The 14,788-nt window shown below is 40.1% G+C and overlaps 2 protein-coding genes across 3 annotated transcripts in view; one reads left to right on the top strand and one right to left on the bottom strand.

Annotated features, from left to right (window-relative positions):
- The window catches only part of CEP89 (centrosomal protein 89), a 33,132-nt gene extending 22,620 nt beyond the window's left edge, over positions 1-10,512 (bottom strand). Inside the window, exons 1-10 of one of the 2 annotated variants that reach the window (XM_027663718.1) lie at positions 10,373-10,512; positions 8,292-8,398; positions 6,903-7,058; positions 6,165-6,366; positions 5,250-5,355; positions 3,519-3,550; positions 2,257-2,311; positions 969-1,187; positions 445-587; positions 70-120 (exon numbers count right to left, since the gene is read on the bottom strand). In XM_027663718.1, coding sequence (XP_027519519.1) covers positions 70-120; positions 445-587; positions 969-1,187; positions 2,257-2,311; positions 3,519-3,550; positions 5,250-5,355; positions 6,165-6,366; positions 6,903-7,058; positions 8,292-8,398; positions 10,373-10,411 — 1,110 coding nt within the window. In that variant the 5' untranslated portion in view covers positions 10,412-10,512. The remainder of the gene's footprint in view (positions 1-69; positions 121-444; positions 588-968; positions 1,188-2,256; positions 2,312-3,518; positions 3,551-5,249; positions 5,356-6,164; positions 6,367-6,902; positions 7,059-8,291; positions 8,399-10,372) is intronic. The other variant, XM_027663720.1, reaches the window with a different exon arrangement.
- Positions 10,513-10,536: 24 nt separating this feature from the next.
- FAAP24 (FA core complex associated protein 24) lies at positions 10,537-14,193 on the top strand. Its single transcript, XM_027663723.1, has 5 exons — positions 10,537-10,642; positions 11,780-11,932; positions 12,715-12,854; positions 13,151-13,303; positions 13,877-14,193. The coding sequence occupies exons 2-5, from the start codon at positions 11,821-11,823 to the stop codon at positions 14,117-14,119; spliced, it is 648 nt and encodes a 215-aa protein (XP_027519524.1). The 5' UTR covers positions 10,537-10,642; positions 11,780-11,820; the 3' UTR covers positions 14,120-14,193.
- Positions 14,194-14,788: the final 595 nt, after the last annotated feature.

The raw sequence follows: 14,788 nt of genomic DNA, 5'->3' as shown, positions 1-14,788 counted from the left end.
CAGTAAAGAAATTCTACAACTTTACTTAGAAAGGAATAAACAGAGAAGTGAAAATATTATTTGACTTACCAGCCATGGTGGTGGTGGTCCTTTCATGGGTAAGCCTTTAAGCTTTACATGCTAGAGCAGATTTTTAAAAAGATACTGATATTATTTCCTGCTTTTTGAAGCACCAACTGCAGTCACAACAGAGCTTATGTTTCTAATTACATGTGTTGCACATCTTACACACACTCAAAGTCAACAAAACTGGAAGTTCAGTATCTTACTAATACAGGAGAATACTACTGACTTCTTGAAGTTAGACTTAATGATAAAGGCTTATTTTAAATTTCAGGAAAAGCCTGTGCCATTTGTAGACTTTGTAAAAAAAATAAAAACCTCAAAAAATAAATAACAGTGGGACAATTAAGTAGAAACTGCCTTTATAACCAAGACTCTCACCTCTTCTTGGGACAATGACCTGAATTTAGTTTGATAGCGACTTAATTCTACATTTAAACGATGAACCACCATTTTCAAAGCATCATTTTCATCTACCAGTTCTTGTGCTTGTTGCCTGAGAGAAAGTAATTCTGTTGCCTCCTCTGCTAAAACAAATATCCAACAAGAAAGTTGAATCAAAACTCATGAAATGTTCACAACAATTTGTTAATTGTAATGAAAAAAAATTAATTTCAATAAACTAGAATCATAAGAGAACTTATCTCAAAATACAGTTATGGAATAATCCCATGAAAAATTATAATAAAAAACTCAACCACCAAGTATTTTTTTTTCATGGTTATGTAAGTATTCCTTGATAAAATTTCTACAAATGTAGAAAACTTTCCAAAAGTTTGGAAACTACTTCTGCACAGATACTTGCCTAAATCAATGACTTAAAAGCTACTACTACAGGAACAGGTTGTAAGAAATCAGAAAAATCCCACCAGATAGCTACAGAATGGCTTATGTGTTTCTCCCACCTTCTCTATGTGAGTCCTCTGCAGCTTCTTTAAGCCTTCTGTTTTCTTGTTCTAGTTTCTTCAGCTTTAACTGCTGCTCTTCCATTTGCTGTTTTGTTCCCTCCAGCTGCTGCACCACAGCCTGGTATGCCTTGCTCAGAGACCACTTCTCTTGTTTTAGTTCTCTGAACTTTTCTTTAGTCATATTTTCCCATGTTTGCCTTGCCCGAACAGACACATCTGCAGTGGCACAGCCCAAGAGATTTAAATGGTATTCAGACCAGAATATGAGTTTCAGCAAATTACAATCAGTTTTTCCCAACATCAGCATTATGTATGAGTGATACTTTATAAGCTATAAATCAGCTCATGGCTCCCAAAAGATAAGATCAGAAAGAATTTAAAAAAGTAGGTTTGGAGAGAGCTGTGGAGTGGCTGCAAGCTCCCACCTTTTCTCTCAGACACTGAAAAGATTCCTTCTTTAATTGGGAAAGAAAGTGTCAGCAGATCTCTCTCTCCCAAGCATCAGTGACTAGAGAGATGAGACAAAAATGTTCACTGCATGGACCAGTCAGTCTTCTTGATCCCTTCTTATTTTAATCACCTATACAATGAAAGCTTTACCTTCCTTCCCACATTTTCAATGATCTGTCACTGAAAAGAAGTTACTCAACAATCCTTACAAAAGTAAAATGTTAGATTATCTGCAAAACCGTGGATATATTGTTGCATCAGTTATAATGGCTCACACTTCCAAGTTTTCCTTGCCATCTGTATGGGATAAACAGGTGACCTATTCAAATGAATTTCAGCCTTGCCAGTATAACCTAACAGCACACAGGCATCAGTGTAACTCAGCACAGGACAGCTCCCTAGAATAAGATTTATCTGAAGCCAAATAAAGAGCTATCCCTTGTTATTGAGGAAGGCAGCCCATGGATCCTGTGTGTGTTCACCAGTTCAGCTGCAATGACACACTTAATAATGGTGACACCCTCCAGTGTAGATTAAATTTAAGGTATTGGAGAGATCCAGCATGACTTTATTACATCATTTCACAATCATTTACTTTAGACTTCAAAAGTCACTCAGATTGGAAAATAAAAAACCAAGTCTAAGCCACCTAACACAAAAAGCCTGGGACTGTTGTTTTGATACATATCACAGAGCACTCAGCACTTTCTCATCTCCTGTACAGGGAAAATACTTTCACACACACACAAATACAAGCAGAAAAATGTATTTTTATATAAAAATGCCTATTATTAAGTGAAGAGGTGTAGTAAAGGCATAGAAAAATCCAAAGTACCTGGGGATGGTGGAGGTTTTTCACGTATCAGATTTTCAGCTAATGGTTTTTCCTCCTAGTAGAGAAATAAAATATGAGATAATTTGCTTTAACAGTCACCCTTCCTGTAGTTCTCTGAACAGCATCACTGTTGGAGAACTTAAGAAACAAAACTTGAGAAGGAGTTTCTCTTATATCAACAAAATTTAAGGCTGGATTCACTGCTGATAATACACAAACTTCTCACTCATCTTGGCATCATTTTGTCACTTATCACTGCCTTCAGTCACTTGTGGACATTTGAAACTATTATTTTTAGTTATAAGAAATGTACACTTCTCAAAATATTTTTTTTATGGCTGACAAAAAAGTCCCATAAACATAAGGTTTCTTGACCAAACAGGATGGATATTGTTCCCACTAAAATAAGACTTTAGACTAATCAATTATGGTATGAACTTGAACTGCCAGTCCCTAACTGGGTATCAGCAAATAAATCAAAATGGAAAATGTTCTTTAAAGTTGAAGAATTTTGTTCTTGCTTTGCTGTAAAAAAAAATAAAAGTACTTATTTTTACATTTCTGGAAGATTCTTTCACCAGGAAAGAAATCCAGGCTCATTTAACCAATGTATTTACTTGAGGTGAACATGATTATATAGAGACCATGTTCCTATAAAACAGCAGTGAGGCTTTGTAAGGATGTGATGCCATGAAATTTAACACAGTGATGACACTGAGTGACACTGATGACTAAGTGAGTCAAAACTTATGAACAATTTCAAAAGAAAATACATGTGCTCAAGGACTTGAAGGAAAAAGTTATGATAATCATGGAAGAATTGACCATTTCTGTAAATAATATTCCAGCAAGTTGAAACTGAGAAACTAAACTTTTGGGTATTCTTTTTCAAGCTTATGAAAGCAGCCAGATGGGCCCAGTTGGAAAACTGTAGAAAAATGTGGTGAAATCAGGCTCAGAATTTGAAAATTATCAGTAAGAGCCATCTCTTGCTGTAGTGTGATGTGTCCCAGTCTCAGTTTCTTTCTTTCACATGAGAAATAACAGAAGACAAGAAAAAAACAATCCAACTTTTGTATGTATATTTACCTATATAGCTGTATTTCTTCAAAAGGAATGGTTAGCCATTCTTGTACTCTAAAAGAAAAAGATTCCCTAGTGGCAATAAATTAATTTTCTTTTAAGTGACTGCAAACTAACAGCTCTTTATGACACCCTATTTTCCAAAATACATCATAAATCAACCTTTATCTAAGTCTTACCTTTAAGTTCAAGCCAAGATGTTGGTCTTCTGCTAAAGAAAAACAGATCTTTCAGTAAACTGAAACAAAAATTGTTTGTAACTACAAAAATTATTTGTAATTATTTGTAAACTATAAGGGTTCATAAGGATATGTATGCACACATATGTACACTGTAAATAAATGTAAGAAAGTCCTGCCCAACCCACAAATTAGCTCACTAATTTTCCACTATCCCTTTCATGGGGTGTCAGGACACTGATGTGAGACCTTCCTTTCCCTCACACTGTATAGATGCAAGTGGGGAAGAAATGATGCTGCACTGTTTGCTTGTTATCATTTTAGAGTTTGACTAAAGGACAAGTGAAGTATTTTCATTGATTTCACTGAGCTTGAATCCTATTGCATCTCTGAACAAAGCAAATACAGTTCTGGCAGCTTCCAAGAGCTGCAGCACATACTGTGTAGAAGAGGGATTAGAAATGGTGTATATATCCTGTTCCTTTCAGTTTAATGCCTTCATTTTCCAAATGGTTTTATGAAAGGAACTCATTCTTTCTAGATATTATTCTCTATAAAACTTCTGAAATATCTCACTGATATAATACTGAAAAAACACTGAGATCTAAAATAATAAAACTTATAAAGACAATATTTTTTCAAAACAGACTCAGTTCTGCTTTCTCTTTCCTGTTCAATAGCTACAGAGTGCTGCCATCCACTGTAAAAACTGCATTTTCCAGCTCTGAAACGAATTATTTCCCATTTTCCTGATTTTAAAAGAACAGACGACACAATTATGCAATAAACCTGTGACACAAGTAGATTGGTCTTGTTGTATTGTTTTAACTTTTTCTCCACAATATTGTATTGCTACAAGAAAACAGCTTAACGACAGGTCCAGTTACAAACCAAATGTCTCTGATCCAATGAAATCACTTATTGAAAAAAAGTGATTTGTGAAGCTTAACAATTCAGAGCTAAGGGTGATAACCTGAGCCTGATGATCAGGGTAATTTCTCTATTCTCTAGAAACATCCTCTGTCACCTGATGCACAGTTTTAAGGCCTAGACCTTAAAAGACAGCAATAATGATTCAACTTCTCTAGAAAGGATAAGCAACACTACTATCATGTCATTTGATTATTAAAAAACCCAGAAGTTCTTATTGATGGTTTTCTGTCATGGCATTTTTTCATACGAGGAACATGACTGATTAAAAATGTTCTCCTCTATCTGCAGCTTTTTTTTTTTTTTTTAACATTGGTAGCTTCTATAGTTCCTAATTTTTTCCAGTTTTTGAGCACAGTAACACTCCAGATTTCCAGAGCATAAATTGAAATGATTCACTGGATTTATAGCAGAGAATGACTGTACTGGACAAGACAGAGTTCACAAAACCTTTTTTTTCCCCTCTCTCTTTTTACACTGGCTGATAGTGGATATTTAGGAAGTCATTCCACAGTGAATATAGACCAATCTTCCCTCCTTATGCATCTTTTCAATGTTCTATAATTACTTAAAATTATTGCTAAGTAAATAGTATCATTTTTAATTGCTCTTTTTAAAAAAAGGGATATACCATTATCACATAGTATTACATTTATTTTTTGCAACAAACATGGGTAGAGCCCTTCCCAAATCTTCATTCATGAAGCCCAGCCATGACTGACTGTGACTGACATTTATTTTATTCAAAAATTACTTTCCCTATGGTTTATGGCATTTTGAAGTAACAGTAAGTTTATTTACCTTCTATTTGCAAAGTTGATTTATCCACCACCACCTGAGACTCAGCTTCATGGGAAGGAACCTCTTTCTTGTCACTGTTAGAGGTGGGAGATGGTAGAAACTCTTCCTATGAAAAAACAAGACAAGCCTATTTTAATCATGGTATCAGTGTTAAAACAGCCCTTGTGCTTTGATATCTCTCTGAAATCTGTAGTCTACTACTGTCTCTTCACCTAGGGGTGTTTTTTGGTTTCTTACAATACAAACCACAAATCCAAAATGTGAAAGACTGATGGTTCCACTTCACTAGTGTTGTTTTTTTTGAAGAGGTATTTTTTGGAGAGGCATTTTATTGCCTCTCTCCTACTCAGGTACCTCTTCCTGTTTGTTAAATTTTTGTATCATTTTGGACTGAACTTTAAATATGCCTTAGGAGTATTAAGTTGTGCATTGCTGGTTAAGACAATCCAAAATTATAACATAGAAAAAGTTCCTGATCTTCAAGGTAATTTATTTCATTTGATTCCCAATCTCCCTGTCTCTATAAGGTCTGTGCTCATTAGCACAATACTGAAACATTAACTAAGCTTTCACCATTTAGGAGTAAAGTGCTCTTAACAAATCATCTACTATGTAAGTACCATGGCAACATAAATTATTGGGCATTTTACAAGAATAAATTATGCATTATAATTATATAAAATACCAGCGTTTTCCCAGTAAGAAAAGGCTCCTAATAATCAGAGAGAGGGAATCTCTGAGAACCAACAAACCTAACTCATGTAAGAGTAAATGAATCACGAAAATAAGCATGTGAAACAAACATTGAATAAATGTCTGAAGAATAAGAAGAAAACATTAAGCATCAGAAATATTTAACATGTGCATTAATATATTAAAACATGGTAAAGTAATTAACACACTTAAAAATCCTACCTTTTTATTTTTGCAGGGAACAGCATAAACAGCATTTGTGCTAAAGCTTTCTTCCCTCTTCTCATTACTCTGACAGCTGGACTCTGCCTCTTTATCAGCATCTGAGACATAGGTATCCATGTCCTCATCTTCACCATAGTGGCCTGATGTTTCCAGGGACTGTACAGGAGATTTGTCACAACCATCAAGTTTCCAGGTGGACCTGCAGGTAAAAAGCAACTTAATGCCACTTTCAACTCTGCTGCTCACTCTTCAAAAAAACCCAACATAGTAAAGTAGAACCATCAGTCTTACAATGTACACCACAAGTCCAAACAGCTGACACAGGTGAATGTCTGAACTAGGAATCTAGCCTATGTGTGTGCTCTAAACCAGACAATTAATACTGGAACTACCTTGTCCTCTCTATCTTAAAGAAAATGCCACATTAGAGATAGAAGGTTGCTAATTCTATCTAAAGGAAATATCTGTCATGTAACTGTAATATCTGCCATGTGTCATTTAACTCAATCACACTTGGCAGAAATAATATATGATTTTACTTCTGACTGCTGTACAATCCAAGTCTGCTTCTCTGAAGACTTCACAAGAAATGGCAGAAGGATTGTAGACACTTCAGACTGAATTTATGATGTGGTGAGAAAAAAAGCAGGAGTTTGCTGTAACTCTTTGGTAAAATTGTATCACTGGCAGGTTCCATTTCTAACCTGAGATAGCTAAACCAGAAGTGTACAGTACCCTATTCTGAGCTGGGTCACTGTTGCATATGGTTCAAACCCTTCCTGTTCCAAAGAGGTGGAATCACTCTCAGAAAGGGATCTCTGCCGAGGCTGAGGAATAGCAACAGTGCGCCCTGTGAGTGCTGTGGCAAGGATTGCTGCTGCCAGAGCAGACCTGCAAGAGAACAGAGAAAAACCAAGGAAGCAATGCTGCTGTCCTCTTGTGCTCTCCACATTTGATATATTTTCCTTTGCAAAACGTCTTCACTATTTAAGCAAAGCAAAGTGTTCACAGTTCACAAGCATAAATCCCACTGAATGCCCACAGGACTGGTTATAAACTATTAACTCCCAAAGGAAAGCACAAAATGGGGCAAGCTATTGTAATGCAGCTTTCCAAGAGGAAAGTACAATACCTTCTGGTTTTCCCAAATCACACGCATGAAAATCATGAAATATTCTGAGTTACTTTCCTAAAATTCACATCAACCATTTACAGCATTTAGCATTCACTTTAGTCATAACAATACTACCTGGCATTGTGTAGAAAAAGTGTTCCAAGTCCTGCTATTTTGCCTCCTAGTTTCCATTATTCCCTCTCTGAACCTTTTACTGATGACTCTGAAGTTGTTAATAAATGTTGGCACACTGCAAACCAGGACAAGTAAACAGAAGTGCCTATTTGTGGGACACTGTGGAGTATGGGAAAGGATATGATGAAGAGGAAAAACTAGTAGGAACTAAGATTAAAGCAAAGAAATGGCAAGGACTCTAAAAGGAAAGAAAACAACTGGAAGTCAAAAAGGAAGAAGAAATGAATTAGGATTAAGTAGGAATGTTATAGACATTAGAAAGGCCATGGAAAACAACTGGAACTGAACTAAACATGGAGAAAATATAGACTAAAAACTGTAAGAAACTACAATTTAGAAGAAAAACAGATTTGTGTTTTTTTCTATGTGACTTGTTATATTGCTACATCCAATCCAATGGATTATGTCAGTTTTTTAAGTCCCTGTCATGGGACTTAAAAAAAAAAAATCCATAACATTTAATATATGGTTTTCTAGTGTGCTAAAATTTCCTGACTCACAGCACTAGTGCTGCTGCAGCTCTACAGTCTACTGTGGCAGCCAAATTAAAAATTACTCTAACTTTAAACAGTCCATTTGTCTTTCATTGACTCAGACAAGTTCCATATTCTTAGTGGTTATTACCCTAAATACCCACACTTAGGAGTGGGAGAAAAATTTGAAAAGAGGGGAAGTGACCCACTTAAAAATATATTGGTTTTGTGAAAAGCTTTATGCAAATACTGCAGCAAGGACATGTGACTCTTTTAATCATGCATTTCTAGTAGGTTATAGTACTTGAGGACGGGAAAAAAAATAAAAAAATCAGAACATACCTGGGCCTTTCTGGAGAAGGGTTTGGACTACGAGGGGGAGGGGTGCGGGGAACTGCAGGTTTAGGAGCTATGGTGGCAGCAGGGACCAGGCCATGAGCTATATGTTTCTAAACAATTTAAAATAAAATTAGTTGACAATGACTTTTAAGGATTACAATGAAAAAAAAAAAAAAAACCACAGAACTGAACATGCACAAAAACTGACAATGCTAAATAATATAAAAAGGAAGAACAATGACATGCAATTGATGCAAACTGAGGACTTGAAATGGTTCCAATTTAACTTTTTACATGTATGAACAGCTGCTAATAGAGGTTAGAAAGTAATTTACATGAGAACCATGAATGGAGGTTTTCTACCCACTATATGGCACAATCTGCAAAACCAGAATTTTAACATAATCATTGTTTCCTGTATATACATACAAGAAAAACAGGACTAGAAAATAACTTCTTTCAAAATATTCAAACGCTGCTTCAGAGTGACAATATTAGTCCCCTTCTTCAAGAATCTGTCAGTCAGAAGTAACCCTCAGTCACAGCAGTATGAGATGGACAAATAACCCTGTCATTAAGTCTTGCAGTCAATGGTTCAACCTGAATTAAAAAAAAAATCTAATGAATGTTTTAGCAGCAAACACAGTAATTTTTTTTGAAAGGGATAATATTAAACACCAGCTCAGAAGAAGTGGGACCAGAGTTCCCCACAAAGAATGGAATCATGTAATAGTTGAGGTTGGAAGGGAGCTCTGGTCTAGTACAAGTTGCTGCTCAGAGCTGGGTCAACCAGAGAGAGTTGCTGGGGACCCTGTCCAGTCACATCTTGTGTATCCCCAGTCTGGTCCAATGTTGAACCACCTCACAGTACTTTATTATCATGTTTAAGCTGAATTGCCTGTGTTTGAATTGGTGCTCATTGCCTCTTGTCCTGTCTCTAGGCATCAGAATAAATGAGGCCATAATAAGATCCATCAACTTTGGATGGAGTAAAACAGGTCAAGTTCCTGCTATTTCTTCTACAGAGATTTCCCCCCCCCCCCCAAATTATTCTTTAATTTACTACTCCAGCAGGGGAATGAAGAGGCAAAATGGGAAATACTTCTGTCTTCACAGGAAGGCACATCAAATAACTGAACGGTGCATTACAAAGACCGAATTTTTACTCAGCCTTATCTTACTGCATCTTAATGCCCTGCTCCTGGGCTCTGCAGGTCTGTCTGGGACACGCCCGGTTTGTTTGCTAAAGGCTGGTGACTGGAGATATCTTACTATGATCAGGGAATACGGGGAATCAGGGTATCAGGGAATACAGCTGAACTAAGAGTGAAGAGCACGATAACAAAAGAGGATCGATACTTTACTTCTAGTAACAAGAATTCAATCAGTTCAGGTGCGTTGGGAGATAACATTGCTGGCAACTCTGCAACCCTCGGCTGCCCTGAGCTCTCATTACGTTAATCTCCCGACGTTAATTTCATTACATTAATTCACTGTTAAGAAACCGCCAACGTGCTTTCCTCTAGTTGGTAACGGTAACATACAAGTGGTTCCAATGAGAATAGTGTTTTCCTCTAAGAGAAGGAAATCCTGGCGTTTGCTACACTCACACAGCTGTGCAGTCTGCCAACTATAAGTAAATACTGTAACACTACTCTAACTGGAACCACTTATGTGTTAACGTCACCAACTACAGGAAAGTCTGCTGGGTTCTTTTAACAGTAAGTTAATACAGTAACTTGGATCAGTTCACTTTAGAGCAGTGAATGTGCGCTTCGAGGATCGCCTTGGCAGAGAGGGAGCGGCACTTCCAGCGGGGAGCCAGCCCGGGGTCCAGCCCGGCGTCCAGACCTCTGGAGAAGCCAGGCAGGACTGGTACTGAGGGAAAGGAGCACACCAGCCTCCGGACACCTTCCTGGTTTTGCCTGGCGTTTATTCCCCCCCCGATTTTCACCTCGGTCAAACCGCTCAGCGATCCCCGGCACCAGCCGCCTTCCCCGGGGGGCCTCCCCTCGTCCCGCCCGCGCACAGCCCAGCGCTGCGCTGCTGCCCCCGCTCACGGGGATACCCCGAGCGATACTCACGAAGGGGCCGGGGCGGCCTCTCCTGAACAGGAACGACATCGGGACGGGACGGGACGGGACAAAACGACCCCGCTGCCTCCCGGGCACCGCCCCAGACGCTTCACCCCCGCAACCCGCCCGGCAACAACGGCGCGGCGGATTCGCTGCGGGCCCGCGCTCCTCCAATCGGAGCGCGCCTTACTCAGCCGGTTGCCAAGGGCGAGCGGCCCCGCCGCGGGGCGTCGGGGCAGGAGCGGGTCGGGCTCCTGAGGGTCAGGCCGGGCCCGGCAGGTGAGCGCCGGGCCGGGGAGAGGGACTGACTCCTCCTCGGTGTCTGTGCGCGGATCTGTGACCGGGGAAGTGATTCTGCCCCGTGCTCGGCGCTGGGGAGGCCGCGCCTCGAGTGTTGTGTCCAGTTCTGGGCCCCTCAGTTTGGGAAGGATGCTGAGGGGCCGGAACAGGGTCCAGAGAAGAGCAGCGAGGTTGGTGAAGGGTCTGGAGCACAAGTGCTGTGAGGAGAAACTGAGGGAGCTGGGGTGGTTCATCCTGGAGAGGAGGAGGCTCAGGGGAGACCTCCTCACTCCACAACTCCTGACAGGAGGGGGGAGCCGGGGGGGAATCGGGGTCTGCTCCCAGGAACCGGCAGTAGGACAAGAGGTCACAGCCTTAAGCTGTGCCAGGAGAGGTTTAGGTTGGCCACCAGGAAGAAGTTCTTTACAGAGAGAGTGAGGAGGCATTGGAAGGAGCTGCCCGGGGAGGGGATGGAGTCCCCGTCCCTGGAGGTGTTTAAGGACAGACTGGATGTGGCATCAGTGCCATGGGCTGGGTGACAAGGGGGGGTTGGGTCACAGGTTGGACTCGATGATCTCAGAGGTCTTTTCCAGCCTGGTTAGTTCTGTGATTCTGTGTTTGCAGCAGTACTGTCTTGTCTGTGGTGTCTCCTCAAATCATTCCTTGGCCTCCCAGACTCCCAGTTGCCCCTGAAGTCAGAACACCATATAAGGCTGGCAAACCTGACAATAATCTCTTCCAGCAATTCCCTTCTAATAATGTGTCTGGAGACTCCCACCAGCTGTGGCTGGAGGTGCCTCTGGAGTCAGCTTTGCAATTCCAGCAGACTTTCTCCCAGGAGGGTGGATGAAGGCGTGGGAGAGGCAGTGTGGGGTTTTCCACCATCCCTGTGTTTTAATTCAGACATTTTTCAGACTTAGTGGTTAAGCTGGAAGTGGAATTTGCAAGCCAGCAGCCTGTGTTCAGGTGAACAGAGCTGCTGACTGGTTTTGATATGCTAACCATAACTGTAAGGAGTCTTGGGGAAGGAGATAAGTGTCTCTTCCAGAATATTGCATCTTGAGTTTATGATTAAAATGTATAAGTTTGCAACAGGTTTGTAAAATATGTTACTGTCCCTTCCACGTTTCCTTCTAGGGTGTAACTGCTACTGAAGTAAAGATTTGAAAGGAGGCCTGATGACAACAAAAGCAAACTTCCCTGTGACAGCAGGATCTGTGGTTGTCCCTTATGGTCATGTAATTGGAAATGAGAAGTGGAGAGGGTCAGAGGTAGCCCAAAGGCTACAAGGTAAGCACAAACAAATTGGAAGAGGACAAACAGTTCTGGCAAAGCATTGCCAGTAGTGTTAAGAATGGCTGGAATATGCATTAATCTGTGCCTGACTGGTCCCAGATTTGTGGTACGTTTTTTTTACCAGGCTGAAGAATCCTGTGATATATCTGTGTGATCAGCTCTGTCATGTGCTCATGGGTGCAGAGCACTGAAGAGAAGCAGCAGAATCTGCTGTTGTGGGGCTTTGTGGTTGTGCATCTCCACTGGACATGGATCCTGAACCTGTGCTGTCATCTCTTGGCACAGCAAACTAAACCAGGATGATCCTCCCAGAAAAGTGTGTGATATTTTTGTTCAAGCTCAGAGTTTACTGAGCAGCTACAGCACTTACAGATCTGGAGTGCTGTTAATTGGGATTACCAAAGGACATCACACAGTGCTTTGGATTGTTTGTCTCAGTTTTGCTTAAGGAGAAGAAAGGCTTTTACAGAATATAAAGTTCATTGTGAGGTCACTAGGATTATTGACACATCAGGAAGGTTGTGCTGTGCACTGATTGTTATAGTAGTTGTATAGTATATATTCTGTAAATATACTATATAAAAATAGAGTATATATTTCATATTATATATACTTTATATATATTTATATGTTATATATTAGTATATATTTGTATTTATAGTGTGTATATATAACTATAGTATATAATTTTTTAAGTTATTGTTTTATATATATATATATCAGTAATTGTTTGTTTTTAACCACTGTATTTTTTCTTACAACAATCTCACCTTAAGGGAAAGTCAGACTCATCTTTGAAGATGGCTTGGGACTGGTGGACTTTCATCTTTCCAATAGAACTTGCATTTTATATATTTCTGAAGCAGATTTGGTTGCAGGGGATGAATTCAAACGAAGATTGGTGAGGTTTAGAAATGTAAGTGCTAAATAAAAAGGTTTCAATTGATATTTGTTTATTCTGCGCTTCTGAAAACATTCTCCTTGTGTTATTTTTACATTCTAGCTAAACTTTTAAGATAGTTTCCACCTGAAAACTGAATAATTCTGAAGCTGTGTGATGGTGCTTCCTTAAACCTCAGTAATGCTGCTGCAACTTCTGTTCTTCCTCTGATTTGCCGTCAGGCAGCTCATACTTGAAAGAATTTCACTCTGTTATGTTGCATCAGCTTGTCATTAACAGGGTCTTTTCTTCTTTTTTCCCTTTCAATACAGGCCAGCAACCTGAGGGGACTTGTAATTGTAGAGAAAACCCAAATAAGTGATCAGTACTTCTCAACAGTACAAAAACTTGTTGTACTCGAGCTTGGAATGGTGTTGCTTCCTGTGGCAAATCAAGGAGAAGCTGCTCAGCTCATTGTTCAGCTGGTGAGTGTCTGTGTTAGTGGGCAAATATTTTTAAAATGTGGGACATGTGGGAAAGCTCTCCATCTGGGATAGCTGGGATCTGAAAGGAGCACAACATTGTTTGAATGTAAGGAATAAATCTCCTGCAACAGTGATACGAGAGTATAGCTCAGGGGGAAGAGGGCTCCTTTGGGAACAAAAACCAAGGAAAAAAGGTTGAACAATATGATCCTGGATTTTTTTTCATGTGATCTTGCACCCAGGTACCACTAGATAGCATTGGGCAACCTCACTTAAGTTCTCTGTCAAAATCAACTTGAGATTTGCTTTCTCTAAGGCTAAGGAAATTGTTCTTATATCGTTTACCCTTTCTCTGCATCAAAAAGATGACAAAAATAATTGTTTTCATTAAGAAACCGTTCCCTAGTGAGACTTTGTGGAACTGCATCGAAATCAGGGCACGCACAGAAGCGGGGAGCTCGTTTCTAAAACTTCCCGGTGATTGCGCTGACCTGCTTTGCCATGAAAGAACCAGCTTTAAAGGCTGAGAGCAGAGCTCCTGCTCGGGTGGCTCACGGCTGTGTTTGGCTGCAGGTGCGGGAGCAGAGCCGGGATCAGGGCACCAACCCCTTCCTGCGCAAGCAGCGACCTCAGCTGGCAGAGCCAGCGCTGTTCCAGACCGCGCAGCACATCCCGGGAGTCGGGAAAACAAAAGCTCTGCTTCTACTGCAGCACTTTGGGAGCATCCACCGGCTTTGTAACGCGTCCATCAGCGAGCTGGAGCAAGTAGTTGGACAAACAGCAGCACAACAAATTCATGCCTTTCTCTGTTCCTGACACGCTATTTTGCAAAGACAGACTTTTTGTATGGGATTTTTTTCTTGTGAATAATAAAATTTTGGGTTTAATAATCACGTGTTATGGTAGTTTTTATAATCGTGGCTGGCAGCTACTGGAGGGTGCTAACTACCTGTTACAAATATTCCTCTGCTCTGAGCAAGAACATAAGGCACACACTAATTTCCCTGCAAGTTGGCTACCACTCAGTGTAGAATGAGTCTTTAGTTAGCTGACAGAAAAGAGAGAAGTTTTGACTTGAATTTTTAAATTTAAAAAGACCCTCGCCCCAACCTTTCCCCAAGGACTGTGATGATGGGAGGAGGAAGGCAGTTAATGATGCAGCTAAGAGGGAAAATATCTGCAAGAGGACTGGAACAGTGGGTTGAGAGAAATGAAGAGCTGGAAGGGGTATTCAGGTGACTTTGCTAAAGAGTTTGTTACTTGGAGAGCCATTTCAGCCCCACAGGCAAAGTGAATCTCTTGTGTGTGGAATATCAGTGTCTGCCCACTGGTGCTTGGGTGTGTAAAAGCAGCCCAACTACAAATACATGGCAAAGAGTATTAAGTTTTTTATGTAACCTTTCTAGGGAAACTCTAGAAATATATTTATACCCTTTGTAAGGAAGCCAGTTTTAAACTCTTAAGTTCTTGTACTGTCCAATATAA

Source organism: Corapipo altera, unplaced genomic scaffold, assembly GCF_003945725.1.
Source record: "Corapipo altera isolate COAL_440 unplaced genomic scaffold, ASM394572v1 140b, whole genome shotgun sequence".
Classification (NCBI taxonomy): Eukaryota; Metazoa; Chordata; class Aves; order Passeriformes; family Pipridae; genus Corapipo; species Corapipo altera.
The sequence above is the reverse complement of the archived record's forward strand: the minus strand, read 5'-3'. Positions and strand labels throughout refer to the sequence as shown.